At 36.4% G+C, this 14730-nt stretch overlaps 1 protein-coding gene across 1 annotated transcript in view; it reads left to right on the top strand.

Annotated features, from left to right (window-relative positions):
• Positions 1-14730, top strand: part of LOC117421090 (structural maintenance of chromosomes protein 5-like) — a 100169-nt gene that overhangs the window by 32476 nt on the left and 52963 nt on the right. The window contains exons 9-10 of the mRNA XM_059025726.1: positions 6378-6633; positions 7449-7603. Of these exons, the coding sequence (XP_058881709.1) occupies positions 6378-6633; positions 7449-7603 (411 nt within the window). The remainder of the gene's footprint in view (positions 1-6377; positions 6634-7448; positions 7604-14730) is intronic.

Genomic DNA, 14730 nt, shown 5'->3' with positions numbered 1-14730 from the left:
ACACTGTGCTTATTATCATCAAATTGAAATGTCCCGGCCCGAATATAATACATGCTGTGAGTTTGATGTTTTGTGTTTTTAAAATGTATTAATGATCAGTGCATTGCTGAGTTTGTTGCGCTCACGTATCAGGTGGTGTCTGGAATGATCCAAATGCAATTAAAACAGCAGGTGGAGGCGTGAAATAAATATATTTATAATTTCTCTTATGCAATTATTTCAATAGCGATTAATAAAATCAGTCATAACAGTGCGTCTCATGTGCCTTGTAGAAAAGTGAAAGAGCAGCACGCCGCACCGGCATGGTGTGCTGTAATGGAATCAGAGATGAAAGGTTCTGCTAGGAGAGAATAACAGTGAGTAGCTGGTGAGCTCAGCGACCCGGGAATCTTTTTTAAGGCGAGCAAAGCGAAGTGGGAATTATTTAAGATGAGCACAGTGAGCTGGCATCAATAAATTTAAAGTAAATCAGCTAATTTTTGCTGTTCGATCTACTATTTGTTATTGTAAACAAGTAAAACTTCAAAGAAAAGTTTAAAGTACCTGGTATTGCAAGGCAGTCACCAATCCAAGTACCAACCAGACACAAATATTATTATTATTATTATTTTTAGCAGACACACTTATCCAGGCCAACTTACAATTGTGACATACAATTACCCATTTATACCATCTGTTTTTTTTACTGGACCAGTCTAGGTAAAGCAGCTGCGTATCCTCTACCTGTGATTGAACTCTCAACCCATCAGGAGCACAGTGCTCTAACTGCTGCTCCACAGATGCTGCAAGCAACAGATCGCTAGTGTCTCGTTGTATAACTAAATCTCGGCAGTTTCCGTCAAGTTTTTCTAACGTGTATGAGGAACTACCGTTCCTCTCAATATATATATATATATATATATATATATATATATATATATATATATATATATATATATATATATATATAATTTACATGAAACTTGTACATTTTATATAGGTATATAAATGTCAACTGCTGTGGATAAACGCATCAGCCATATCAATTCATATGGCATGTAGTTTTCTAGCTTGCTATTTATTAATTTATTTATACATTAATAATATAAACATGTATTCATTTCTACATTTATTTATTTAAAAATATTTCTTTCTAAATGTATTTATTCCTCTATGCATTTGTTTAAATCATTTATTTATTTCTACCAAATAAATTATTCCTTTATTTATTTTTAATTAAACGAGGAACTACAATTTATCAGAGATCAGCGATTTAGACAAGGAAGCTACATGCCACTCTTGTGTACAATTCCATTCTATGGTATCTACCAAACAAACAGGAAACTGGATATTTTCAAACAGGAAATTGAGCGGAACCTTCAGGTTTTCAGCGAAAGCTGGTCAGGCATGGGATGTAAGCTTAAAAAATGAACGCATTTCAACAACAGCCCAGTGGCGCAGTGGGCAAAGTCTGTGTGCTCTTCAAGGATGTTATGTTGCAAGTTCAAACAACGGTAATTTTTTTAAAATTATTTATTTTTTGTGCGATATGTGCTGTTTTAAAACATAAATACATTGTTTAATATAAATGGTGTGGATATCAAACTGCTTGTGTTCCCTGGTTTATTTTGATGTTGACCAACATGTGGAATCACCTGATTGGTAGATGTCCAGTTATTTAGCTTTTCTGTTTGAAAAGTCGCTACACACCCTTAAAAAGTAAACGGAAGAAGAAGAACAATTTTACCGTAGTTTGACGAATTATATCTCATTGTGTTAAGAGGTATTTAGGTTTTTTTTTTCATATTTGATGTAAGAAAGTTTCAGACTTTTGGTACTGGTACAGATGGTAATTCTAAGTGATTTAGTTTTGCCGCTGCAACATGGTGAAAACAGCAAAACTCTTTGAGCTGTATAGAGACTCGGAAGTTTCAAACAAGTTTTTCTAACTTGTACAAGGAACTACCGTTCTTCTCAATATAGTAATTTTTGTTTGGCGGTACACACTATTAGATTTTCCATTTTGTTCAGGGTACTGCTAGAACCCACGTGTCTTCCCAGTTGTTTTTCATTGGTCAATGTCATTTTTAAGGCACATCAAATCGAACTTGTTTCGATTCCAAAATTGATGCGTCATCGTCATAGGACAATTACGGACTCCGTGTGCAAGGTGCAATAGGGAATGCACATGATGGTATTTTTCTGTTTAGACTCATGTTAAATTCGGATGCGTTATCGGATCCAGTGTGCAAGGTACAGGCTTTGAAATGTCCAGTGATTTTCTATGAACTTTTATTTTTTTTAATTAAGCTTGAGAATACCATACAAATGTTTGTAAAACAAGAAATACAAATCTGGTAGATGTAGAGCCTATGTGTGTTTTACTGTTTTTACAGTATTTTGATAGCAACAAAACAAAAAGCTGTGTTTTTTGTTGTTGTTTTTTTAAGCATTTCTCCGCAAATTAAGAACAATTACAATTATGTAAAGTAGCAAAAGCAGTCAAAAGTGAACAGGAAGAGGGAACAGTCAGGAAGGTTGTGCACAATACTGGTAAGGAAGTTAAATGAAAGACGTTGAAACCATAAATAATGTATGAACATGTGACATTGCAAAAAAATAATCACATGTCGTAACTATATTTAACAAAAACACGACATATTAGGGAAAGTATTGGTGTCGTCTGTCTGCGGGGAAACGCATAACTTTACCTCCACATGCCTTTTAACAATCATTTATATCGCCTCCGGCAACGGAAATGTCAATTGCAATTGTACACCTGCCATGAAAGGGATTGTTTTAACTGGTATAACACATGCATATATATCTTTGTGTAATCAGACGAGAATTAGGTTAAGTATTTTCTTTTTTTTCATATGAGCAATTGGGGCTTATCATTAGATTGAATGCTGTTCAACATCACCAATCTTTTCCTAATCTCCTGTTTTTGTTAAATATGGTTATGGCATGTGTGTTGTCTAAAGAGGTGTATTTTTCAATGTCCCATGTTTATATAATGGATGGTTTCAACCCGTTCACTAAAATGCCTTACCGGTGTTGTGTAAAACCTTCCTCAGCGTTCACTTCTGACTGCTTTTGATACTTCACTTAAAATACAGGGTTCTTGCCGCGCTGTTGAACAATCTGTTTCAGCAAGGCAACAGGACGTGTATTTTATTTGAAAACACGTTGATATTTAAATGCCAGACCCTACCATTTACAATACACATAAATATTATAGGCTATTTAAATTGCATAACTCTGATTCTCATTTAATAAATGCCAAATTTAGTCCCACGTGAAACGTCATTATAGATTCTGAATCTGTTTGCAGAGATATTCATGTACTGCATAATCCTTTACATTATTTTGACTAACACGGTTTTCTTGCCACTACAGAACGGTAAAGCAAAATTGTGCCAGTAGACAGTGCTATTAGTGTATGTTAATATTAATGCCTCCCTGACCAATTGCAGCTCTAGTTACACAAGATTGTACTAATGTGATTAATAATATTAGTAGGATTGTACAGCCACTACTCCTAAAAAACCTTTTTTTTTTCTACCTGTGACTACTGACAGTTATAATCCACCGATTCTGACATTAAAACTCAATAAATCATAATGAGATTAATCCTTCTTTTTAAAATAATAAATGTGTTTTACAATTTTATTAAATTATTCCTCTTTCGAATCTACTCTGTTACAGTTTCCAAAATATATTTCGACACATTTTAAAAATAAAAATAAAAAAATAAAAAAGCTGTGATCTTGAAACTGCATGTTTCTGGCTTGCCGTGTGTGAAAATGTTCTTTCGGGACCAGAGGGTATGTTTGAAACCATGACTGCTTCTCCTCCCGGTATCACAGTCATATTTTAGTTGTGTGTACGGGGGTGACTGGTATTCTTTGGGCTACTTTCGAAACATGATTCTGATAATTGGTCTGTACATATTGTTTTATAACATTTTTTTCCGTTTGGATGCCAGCATAACAAGCTGGGTTAAATAAATAAATCGTTCAGATGAAGATCAGTAATGTGTATTCCAAACAGTTTTGAGATACTCAATCTTTTTTATTTCAAGGTCTTCAGAAAAAAATCCAAAGTTCCACAATTTTACAACAATCTTTTTGTATGACTTCAGTTTCCCATAGATAGATTTTCATATAGTATGTAGGTTTTAAAATATAAAATGTGGGACACAGTACATGTCCAGTTTTACTTGCGATAAGTGGTTTATGTTGTATATTCCTTAACTATTTAACAACAGTGACAAAAGAGTTTTCCACTTATCCTTGCAAGCACACGTGTGATAAAGTGCAAGTTATGTCTTTTAATGGTGCAACAACCATATATATCGGAAAAACGACAGCAAAAGCAAAACTCCACAGTTACATGATCACAGTAAAGTTTATTAGAATATTTAAAATGTGAGCTGATGCACGTTATTAGTATAGCTTTTCTTAGTAATCCATAAGTAGCCTATATTTTAAATACAAATAATACAATACAACTCACATGCAGAAACTACTACTATGCACTAGGCTACGATTGAAAAAAAAAAGTCGTAAATTTAAAAATAAAATGTTTAGAAAACCTAATATTTATGCTGTTTTTGAAATAAGAATAAAAACAGCACTAATTATATCCAAATAATCGTAGGCCATCCTTCATGTTTTGAAAGGTAAAAACAGGTTTCTCAGTCGGAAAGAAATAATAACACTGGCAAAAATCTAGTTTCCCCTCCGTGGAATGGCATCCATGCGTTGCTAGGGAGTACGTCATCCTATGACGAAGACTCTTCATCTACCTACTGACAACCATAGATATAGAATATTATATATGCTGACAGCTACTTCCACAAAGCGTAAGCATGTGCATGACTTGTCCTGCCTCGCCTGCAGGGGGTTGCAAGGATCTCTGTTTCTTTTGCCGCCCCTGCCCCGCCCCTGCTCCTCCCACTACCACGCTGTGAAAAATTCCAGGTGAGAACCCTGAAGTAGTAATTGTTGTTAACCGCTATTTGCGAAAAGAGCTTTTCGTTTTGTTGGTGTTGATGTACTGTAAAATACACACAAGATATATCTAGCAGAGTTGCCTCTTGTTCTGCAAGTCTTTACCTTGTTAAAATCAAGCCCTTGTTTGTAACCATAAAGGGAAAGCACAAACGACTTGATGGAGGAGGTTTCAAACATCAAGGCAAAAAGAAGCCAGTGGAGGAAGCTGTGCAAGCCCTCTCAATCAGCTGACCGATCCTCAGAGAAAGCGGAAACAACTGGACAGCTGAGTTTCATTTCCAAATCAAACAGTATGAGAAGAACTGCCAAGGAAAAGCAAGATAAACAAAATTTGTTAAGGCAGAGCTAGAGGAGATACTGAAAAAAAGTAATGCCTTTAGTATAGTTTATGAAATAGCTTGTTTGAGGACAGTATAACACATAGGGCTTCTGTTTTTCTGGTTTTATTAATTGTATTTTTCGGTGCTTATCTTTAGCTATTTTTGAGTTTTATGTAAATCGTTTTTTTCGGGGGCTTTCGTTTTTGATATAATGTATGAAATTAGTGTTCGGTTAGTTTCCAAAATGCTTGAGTGTTTTTGTTTTTTTTGGTCAAAATATGTATAGTAACTCGACAGTACTTGCACACTTAAGTTGTACCTTCTTTCCTTTGCTGTCTTCGAGAATGAAATCCTTATGGTCACAGGCACATTCTTCTGGGGGTTTTGTGTGTAGGCATTTTTGTACACTTTGCCACAATTCTGTTTTAAATCCTCCTTATTTTAACTGTCATACAGCTTTAAATCCTGCTAACAAGCTTCCATCCTTATTGTAATCCCGTTTTAAATCTCGCAAGCGGAGTCTCCAATAGAAATGTAGGAATGTGCTGTCACTCAGTAGTTGGGGCGGGTTTAAAGTATTCAGAACTAATCAATGATAGATACAAGTCAGGAAGGCGGGACATTGCCCAGCAGCACTGGGAGATGTATTTATTATTATTTTTGTAGTAGGTTTTATTTTTGTTAATGTGAAACGGGTAAAGTCAGCATGAATAGATTAGCCATTTCCACAGTTTTTCCGGTGTTTTCCGGTGTTTATTGGCTATCCACCGATTTATTTTTTTTGTATCGGGGGTGTTTTATCGGGTTTTATCAGTTAAAACCGAAAATCAGAAGCCCTAAACGTATAATAAAATGGTTTTGTTTTTTATGTTGTTTTAAGATCAACTATGCTGGACTATTTCTAGAGTTCTATTTATTTGTTTCCCTGTTGAACTGTAACTTGACTGAGTCACTACATTCTTGGGCTATTTCTTCTGACATGGATTAAACCACTGGATTGTTGTTTTATGGTTGCCTTATAATGGACTATAAAAAGGGCTTCTTCTTTTTCCTCAACCAGATTGAAGATATACAGCAGGCACTGAATCTTAAGCGGGACGAAGAGACGGACCGGCAGAAGAGGATTAATAACACGCGACGCATGATCAAGGACTGGCAGAGCGAACTGAGCAGCATCGGAGACCTGGACCACGTGCAGCCTCAGATAGATAGCATCAACTGCCAGCTGCGGCAGATTCAAGAGGAGAAGGCCAGTGCTGACGGGGAGCGCACAGACCTGAAGAGAGAGAGGGACAACCAGGAGAGTGAGAGGAGAAGTATGGAACCTTTTTCTTTCTTTTTTTTTTAAATAAATTATGCTTGTTGATAACCATTTGCCTGAAATACTAACTTTTATTTCTATTTTTATTTACTGTCATGTACTCGAATCACTGAATTTTATTTAAGCGGGACACTTGCTCTGGATAATTTAAGCATCTATGTGAGGGGAACTTGTATGAATTTGCAGTTCTGCCACTGTCCCTACAACTGCAAATATTTCATGAACGTTTGCAACTTCAATTTTTTTTTTTTTCAGTTGGATAACTATTGGAACAGAGTTGAACTGTGTTGTTTTTAAGCATCTTTTTTTATCATGCTGTGATTGAAATAGGCGCATTCAACTTGGGACACATCTTCGGTGTTGCTGCAGTAAATTTTGGTCTGATTTTATTGTCTGACCTAGTAGACAAAGAAGAATATTGTAAAAGTAGCTGAGATTATTTCACCAAGCTATTGTCTGAAAAAGTTCAGGTTGTGTAAATTGTTAGTATTTTTTTAAAATAAAAACTCAATGTCAATCTGGTTGTTTTTATATGCAATTTATTATTATTATTATTATTATTATTATTATTTCTTTTTTTACTACAAGTAATTTTGTTTTTCAGTTTGAATAAAGAATTGATACAACCATCAAAACGTGGCCCGACACTAAAATGTTATTTGGATCATAGTTTTATGCAACTGAATAATTCTTGAATTGATGTTTTCATTTGTACTTAGTTTTGTAATTCAAGAGTAGTTTGTTTTATTTTAATTGAATGTAAACAAAGTAACATCGTGTTTTGGCCCAAATGTTTTTTATCTTGTTTAGGACTAGCTAATCTCTCCAAGAAATTGGAAGATATGATGAACATGAAACAGGAGAAACTTCGGGAGAGGTATCTAGACACCTATAAGGCATTCACATGGCTAAGAGAAAACAAAGAGCGGTTCAAAGGCAAAGTCTACGAGCCCATGATGCTTGTGGTGAGTCTAATTCTGTGCAGAGGTTTATTTTAGTGTTTCCCTGAATTTTCAAAAGCTGATCGCCTTCTGTTTGTAACATAAAATGAGGTATTAGTAGCAATACTAATGCCATATTCAACTCTTTAGCAGTGCAAACAACTATAAATTCAAAATTGGAGATATTAGACAACAAAGTTGATGACCAATGACCTTTATCAACAGTATGTACAGAGCCTTCAAAATTTAGCTCACCATAAAGCAGTCAGTTCCCAACATGCTACCTTGTCCTAAATAATGACCATACCAAGTAGTACACACTGTGAAATGGCAATGCAAAGTTATCTGAAAAGTGTGACATATCTGAACGGATGTACATGCACCTTTGTATGTCCCCAGGTTGTGTTACTCTCTATAACTTTGTTAAAGTTGAAGCTAACAACATGCAAATGAGTCTGCGCCATTTAAACAGGCGAGGGGGCTGTATCTGTGCGTCAATCGGATTCTGATACGATATGTTGTGTCAGTCATGGCAGATATCCTGTATTTGACAAAACACTTTTCTTTCTGTAAAATAAAAAATACAAAGTAAAAAACCTGCAGCGTTTTGCTAAAACTGCCCAAAAATAGACAATCCGCCTACAATCTTTTCTCCCGCAAACCGGAATGAAAAACCGCCCAATTGGCAGTATTGCTGTCGCTTCCCTGCCTCCTCTGTGCATGGAATGCCTACATCAAACGCTTGAATTCTGAAAGATCATGTATTTCGGACTGTAAAATAAAGATTTAAGTTCCATGCGGATATGTCTGTTAGCTAAATGTTGGATGCCAAGTGTAAAATAAAGATTTAAGTTCCATGTATTTTCTCACAGATTTCTTTGTTGGATTCCCAAATTTAACATGTCAGCTTTAAATCTTGAATTTGTGATACAAGTTTTCAATATTTATAAATTATATCTGAAAGTACACATTTGAAAATGTGAGTGTTTTTGTTAACATGTATGTATTAAGCTAAATCTGGAAATAATTATATATATTTTTTCTCTCTATGAAAGCTATGAAAAATTACGTGATGCAAGTTAAATCCGGAACTTGGCGTCCCATACAGAAATTAATTGTAGAAAAAGAGAAGATAGAACTTGAGAATAAACTAAGTATGGAAATTGAAATTGTAAAACATAAGATGAAGTGTGATGGAATCTACTGCAACTGACAGGATAGAGGCAGTCCTTCTTAGTTTTGTAGACAGTCTATATGGAAAAAAAAGATCAGGATTCTCTGTATGTAGTAATAGATGTTTTCTTTAATTCTCTCTCTCTCTCTCTCTCTCTCTCTCTCTCTCTCTCTCTCTCTCTCTCTCTCTGTTTAGTTAAAAATGTATTTTCTGTTTATAACCCCCCCAACAAAATAAAAATCAGTGTTGTTGTTATTATTATTTACAGTGGCAATATTAGTTATTAAATCTTACATTAATACATATTTTAAACAACATTGCTATACTTGTTTTCACTTGATAGACAGACAAAGACAAAGACAAATGTTTTTAAACGTTACAATCAACCGGCCTGAGTTGATTTTCTAGGCATCTTTGCTGGGCCCTTAAAAGGGGGGAGCGACTAATACACTGGTGCGACGTATGCGTCGGTGTGTGTAATATTAAACTACAGTACTGGTGCCACAATGGGATTACTGCAATCACAGTTATGGTTCACCAAACGTAACTGTCAACCTAACCTGAATTTTTTTCTCAGGATCTACGGCATTCAGGTCATGTTGCTTGGTATAAACATAAACCACTGTTCTAATTAAGTTTTAATTTGCTTTCAGTCTCTATGAATTTCCTTATTCCCACCCTCAATTGATCAAATCGCTTCCACAGCAAAAAAGTGATCCAGTGGCAAAATATTACAATTACGGTTGAAAGGATTTATTATAAGTTGTCTAAGTGGTTTTGGAAAGAAATGTTCAGTAAAGCAACGATGATATGTTCTTGAACTCGTTTGGGTACTTGATAAGCTAAAATAAAATACCGGTAGGTTAATACAGATGTGATGTGGGATGTATAACTTGATTTAATGCTGTGTTAATTATTACTTTTTAAATGTTTGAAATTTTGAAAAACATTTCTAGCAGTTTAACTAAAAAACAACACTAAAATTATTAATGGAATAAAATGTTGCAAACAAGGGTTATTTCAAAACTAAACCTGTGTATCTTTATTGATCGATGTTGCGCTGTGTGCAAGAAGGGGGAAGTGACTTTTACGCCAGTGCGACCTATAAAACGATTTTTACACTATGCAAGGATTATTATATTTGATATAGATAATGATTAGATATATAAATAATGAAATACATTAACTTAGAACATAAAAATGGACTTCACTTTACAGGTTCACCTGATATATATATATATATATATATATATATATATATATATATATATATATATATATATATATATATATATATATATACACTACCGGTCAAAAGTTTTAGAACACCTCCATTTTTCCAGTTTTTATTGAAATTTAAGCAGTTCAAGTCCAGTGAACAACCTGAAATGGTACAAAGGTAAGCGGTAAACTGCCAGAGGTTAAAAAGAAAGTTTAGGTTACCAAAAACTGAAAAATAATGTACATTTCAGAGTTATACAAAAAAGGCCTTTTTCAGGGAACAAGTAATGGGTTAACAACTTACAGCTGTTCTGCAGCAATGGAAGTAAATTAAGCCTTGAAAGTTGATGCTAACAATTCTTACAGGTGTCCCAACTTTTGTTGATTACTTACAAACCCTCTGTATGTATAAAAGCAGTGTTGGAACAGACTGTTACTACACCCTCTTAAGCATTATTTGGACAGTATTGTACTGCAGGAAGTAGTATATTGCTCTCATAATGGCGAGAAAAAGGCAATTAACAAAGGAAGACAGACAGACCATTATAACCCTTAAAAGTGTAGGTCTTTCCTTTAGAGAAATTGCAAAGAAAGCCAAGGTGTCAGTGAGTACAGTTTCCTACACCATCAAAAGGCACTTGGAAACTGGAGGAAACTCTGACAGGAAGAGGTCTGGCAGACCCAAAGCCACAACAGAATCAGAAGACAAGTTTCTGAGAGTCAACAGCGTGCGTGATAGGCGGCTCACAGGGCAACAGCTTCAAGCACAGCTTAACACTGGTCGAAGTAAGCAAGTCTCAGTTTCAACTGTGAAGAGAAGACTTTGAGCTGCAGGTTTGACAGGTCGAGTGGCAGTAAGAAAGCCATTGCTAAGATGGCAAAATAAGAAAAAGAGGCTTGCCTGGGCCATGAAGCACCGCCAGTGGACTACTGAAGACTGGAAGAAGGTCTTATGGACCGATGAATCAAAATTTGAAATCTTTGGTTCATCACGCAGGGTTTTTGTACACCGTCGAGTAGGCGAAAGGATGGTTCCTCGGTGTGTGACACCAACTGTCAAACATGGAGGAGGAAGCGTGATGGTCTGGGGCTCTTTTGCTGGATCCAGAGTCAGCGACTTGCACAGAGTGAGTGGCACCCTGAACCAAAACTGCTACCACAGCATTTTGCAGCGCCATGCAACACCCTCTGGTATACGCCTAGTTGGTCAGGGGTTCATCCTACAGCAAGATAATGACCCAAAACATACCTCCAGGCTATGTCAGAACTACCTTAGAAGAAAAGAACAAGACGGTAGGCTTCAAATCATGGAATGGCCAGCACAGTCTCCAGACTTAAACCCCATCGAGCTGGTTTGGGATGAACTGGACAGAAGGGTTAAAGCAAAGCAGCCTACAAGTGCAACACATTTGTGGGAACTTCTGCAAGTGTTGGAAAGAACTTTCTGAACAATATTTGATTTCCATTGTAGAAAGAATGCCACGAGTGTGTTCGGCTGTTATATCTGCAAAAGGTGGCTACTTTGAGTCAAATTTAGATTAAATTTTGTTAAACAAAACGATTCCATGATTTCTTTTTTATTATCCAATTGTTTATTTGTTCTATGCTTTAATTTCAGAGTACATTGAGACATTAAACTGCGTAAATTTCAATAAAAACTGGAAAAATGGAGGTGTTCTAAAACTTTTGACCAGTAGTGTGTGTGTATATATATATATATGTATATGTATATGTATGTGTGTGTGTGTGTGTATATATATATATATATATATATATATATATATATATATATATATATATACACACACATATACACTGTATATAGTGTTGCATAAAAGTCACATTTAAAAATAAGTTATGCTGCGACTGCGAACCAAGCGTCCATTCATGTCATCTCGGATCTCGCCTGGGAGGTGCAGAATGTTCTCCTCATCTGCTGCCACAGCCTGCGTAACATCTTCCTGAGGCAGCGGGACCCCTTTGTGGATGCACGTGTTGTAAAGCACAATCACAGCAGCAGTCACGGTACATGCTCTCTCAGGGTGCATTCTTATTTCCCCATGTAAGCAGTGAAACCTTCTCTCCAACACACCGATACAGCTTTCAATCTGGGCAGCAGTGTGGAGTAGTGGTTAGGGCTCTTGACCGGAGGGTCGTGGGTCAATCCCAGGTGGGGGACACTGCTGCTGTACCCTTGAGCAAGGTGCTTTACCTAGATTGCTCCAGTAAAAACCCAACTGTATAAATGGGTAATTGTATGTAAAAATAATGTGTAAAAAATAATGTAATTGTATGTAAAAATAATGTGATATCTTGTAAAAATTGTAAGTCGCCCTGGATAAGGGTGTCTGCTAAGAAATTAATAATAATGTTTCGTGGGGCTATGTGAGCATTGTTGTAACGGTGTTCTCCTTCGGTTCGGGACGCTAACACTGGCGTCATTAGCCATCTTTGCAGTGGATATGTCTGAGAAGGATACCATCTAATTTCCTTGACTCAAACACAAAGTTCTTTTTAGAATACTACTGTAGTATTGAGCCTTTTCCGAGACGGTTTAATCTGAATCTGAAATATGAGGGAGCTGAGGAGTTAGTGACTCGGCTTCCCTTTTCAAAGAAAACTACCACTGACCCCTGTAACCCGATGGCTACTGTCTTCTGGATCGCTGCCTCCTTGCTGGAGTCAGACTATGAGTTTGAGTATCTACTGGCTCTCAGACTGCTAAGCAAAATGCTGAGTCAGCTGCCCCTGGATCGGTCAGAGAGCTGGGAGAAGATTGCGAAGGAGCCCGGCCATCTCACTACACAGTTAAAAATGTTGATGTCTGCATCATGGACAAGTTGGGCATTTAGGGAGTGATAACCATTCAGATTTTATGTACAAATATTCATCCTGGGCTGGGGCTTGAATTCCGAAGTGGGTGACATTGATACAGCCAACTATACCTGGGATTCCTGATTTCACCATAAACTTTTGCTTTATATTGACAATTTCTTTAATGTGGATACGACACATCCCTGTGTAGTTGTCATTGTAGTGCTAGCAGAACTCTGCGAATTGTACGACAGGCAGTCGTTCGGTGTACATTTACCATGTCTCCAACTGTATTTTGAAATGCCCCGTTGGAATAAAATCTCAGGACAATAAGCGTTTGCATGGCTGGGGGAAGTGTGCTATTCCTGTCAGACTCGTGCTGTAAATCGGCTGAGAATTCATCAATTAATTCCGTTAACTTGCATCGGTGGAAACGAAACCTTTCAAACACATTTGTCCAAAGGATTACTTCGGTCCCTCAGCACACGCTCACGCCTCCATGCTCGCTGGTACTGGAATCTATGCACTAAAAGTAGCATACTTTTATTTTTTATTTAGCTTTTATATACGTTGCTCCAATTATTTAAATAAGTTACACTTGAGACTAAATCCTTACGCTAGGGGTGCACCGGTAATCGTTAGCCTATCGGCATGGCACCGATATAAGGGAAAAAAACAAAATCGGCTACCGGCAGTTTTTGCACACCGATATTCATGCTTGAATTTCTTCCAGCACAGAATTTAATGTTTGGTTAGACGCTCTTCTGACACAAGAACACGGACACACATTTTCCCAGTGCTGTGTACCGTGCCACCAAAATGCAGTAAATACCCTCCACAGCAAAAGAGCGGTGTTTTGATTTTTTTAAAGACAACAATAGGATAGCGAGTTGTGTGCAGCAGAACAGACTTGATGCTACATTAAATCCAACAATGAACTGCGAGTAGAATATTCTGCTGCTTTTAAAAAAAAAAAAAAGGGTTGAATCCTAAATAACATTGATAGTTTAAGTTGTTGTTGTTGCTACTCGTAGTTTAGAGTACATGTAGCCTATACAGTTACCAGACTAACATTCACCCTAAGTAATGCTTTGTAGTTGGTTTCAGGCTGACAAAACTGTAATAAATATAGGGTATTTATTATTTGTAAGAAAATAGTATTAACCAGGCAAATTATTGTTCAAATGCAGCATCAATGCGTGGTTAGTTACAAAACTGCCTCTGCGTTGTCTCTGCTCCGTCTCTCTCTCTTTGGCAGCTTGGCATCACCTCAGGTCCTCCTCTGTAGCTCACTTGATCAAATACTTGAACGTAAACAATTTAGCTTAAAAGCACTTTTTTAAAAACAAGACTACAGAAGCAACAACAATAATCGCCCTAACTTCCAAGGAGTTGTGGGCTCTCTAAACGTTAAGTGGGAATTACCTTTTGTAATTTTTGTTTATCTTGCTTAATCTGGATTGGTTGCGGGTGTATTCGGCGACATTTTGATTACTGTGCCGTCTTGTTTAGTAACAAATTCAAGTTTGACTGAATTTTATAACCGGATATGTTCGTGACATCTTTTTGTTTTTGATTAAGTGAACAATTTATGCAAATAATGGCTGCATTTAAGCAGTGTATGCTTAAAATAAGAATTTAACTAACACTGTTGTAGTTGACATTGCGTAGGCAATTTTTTTCTACTGTACAGAGTAGAGGTCGAAGTTATAGTATGCAATGTTTAACAGTAAGTGGCTATAAAAGTTAATGTCACATTATATATTTTTTTCTACAGAAGTGTTTTTTACTAGTATAAATGCAATGTTATTTTTGTGTGACTGTTGTAAAACAAATTGACAATGTCGACCCAGGGCACTTTTTCGACCTGAAAAAAGAAACAAGGACCAGGGGTCACAAATGGAGATTAGATAAAGGGGCATTCAGAACAGAAAATAGGAGG

The sequence above is a fragment of the Acipenser ruthenus genome, chromosome 1, assembly GCF_902713425.1.
Source record: "Acipenser ruthenus chromosome 1, fAciRut3.2 maternal haplotype, whole genome shotgun sequence".
NCBI classification, from domain to species: Eukaryota; Metazoa; Chordata; class Actinopteri; order Acipenseriformes; family Acipenseridae; genus Acipenser; species Acipenser ruthenus.
The sequence above is the reverse complement of the archived record's forward strand: the minus strand, read 5'-3'. Positions and strand labels throughout refer to the sequence as shown.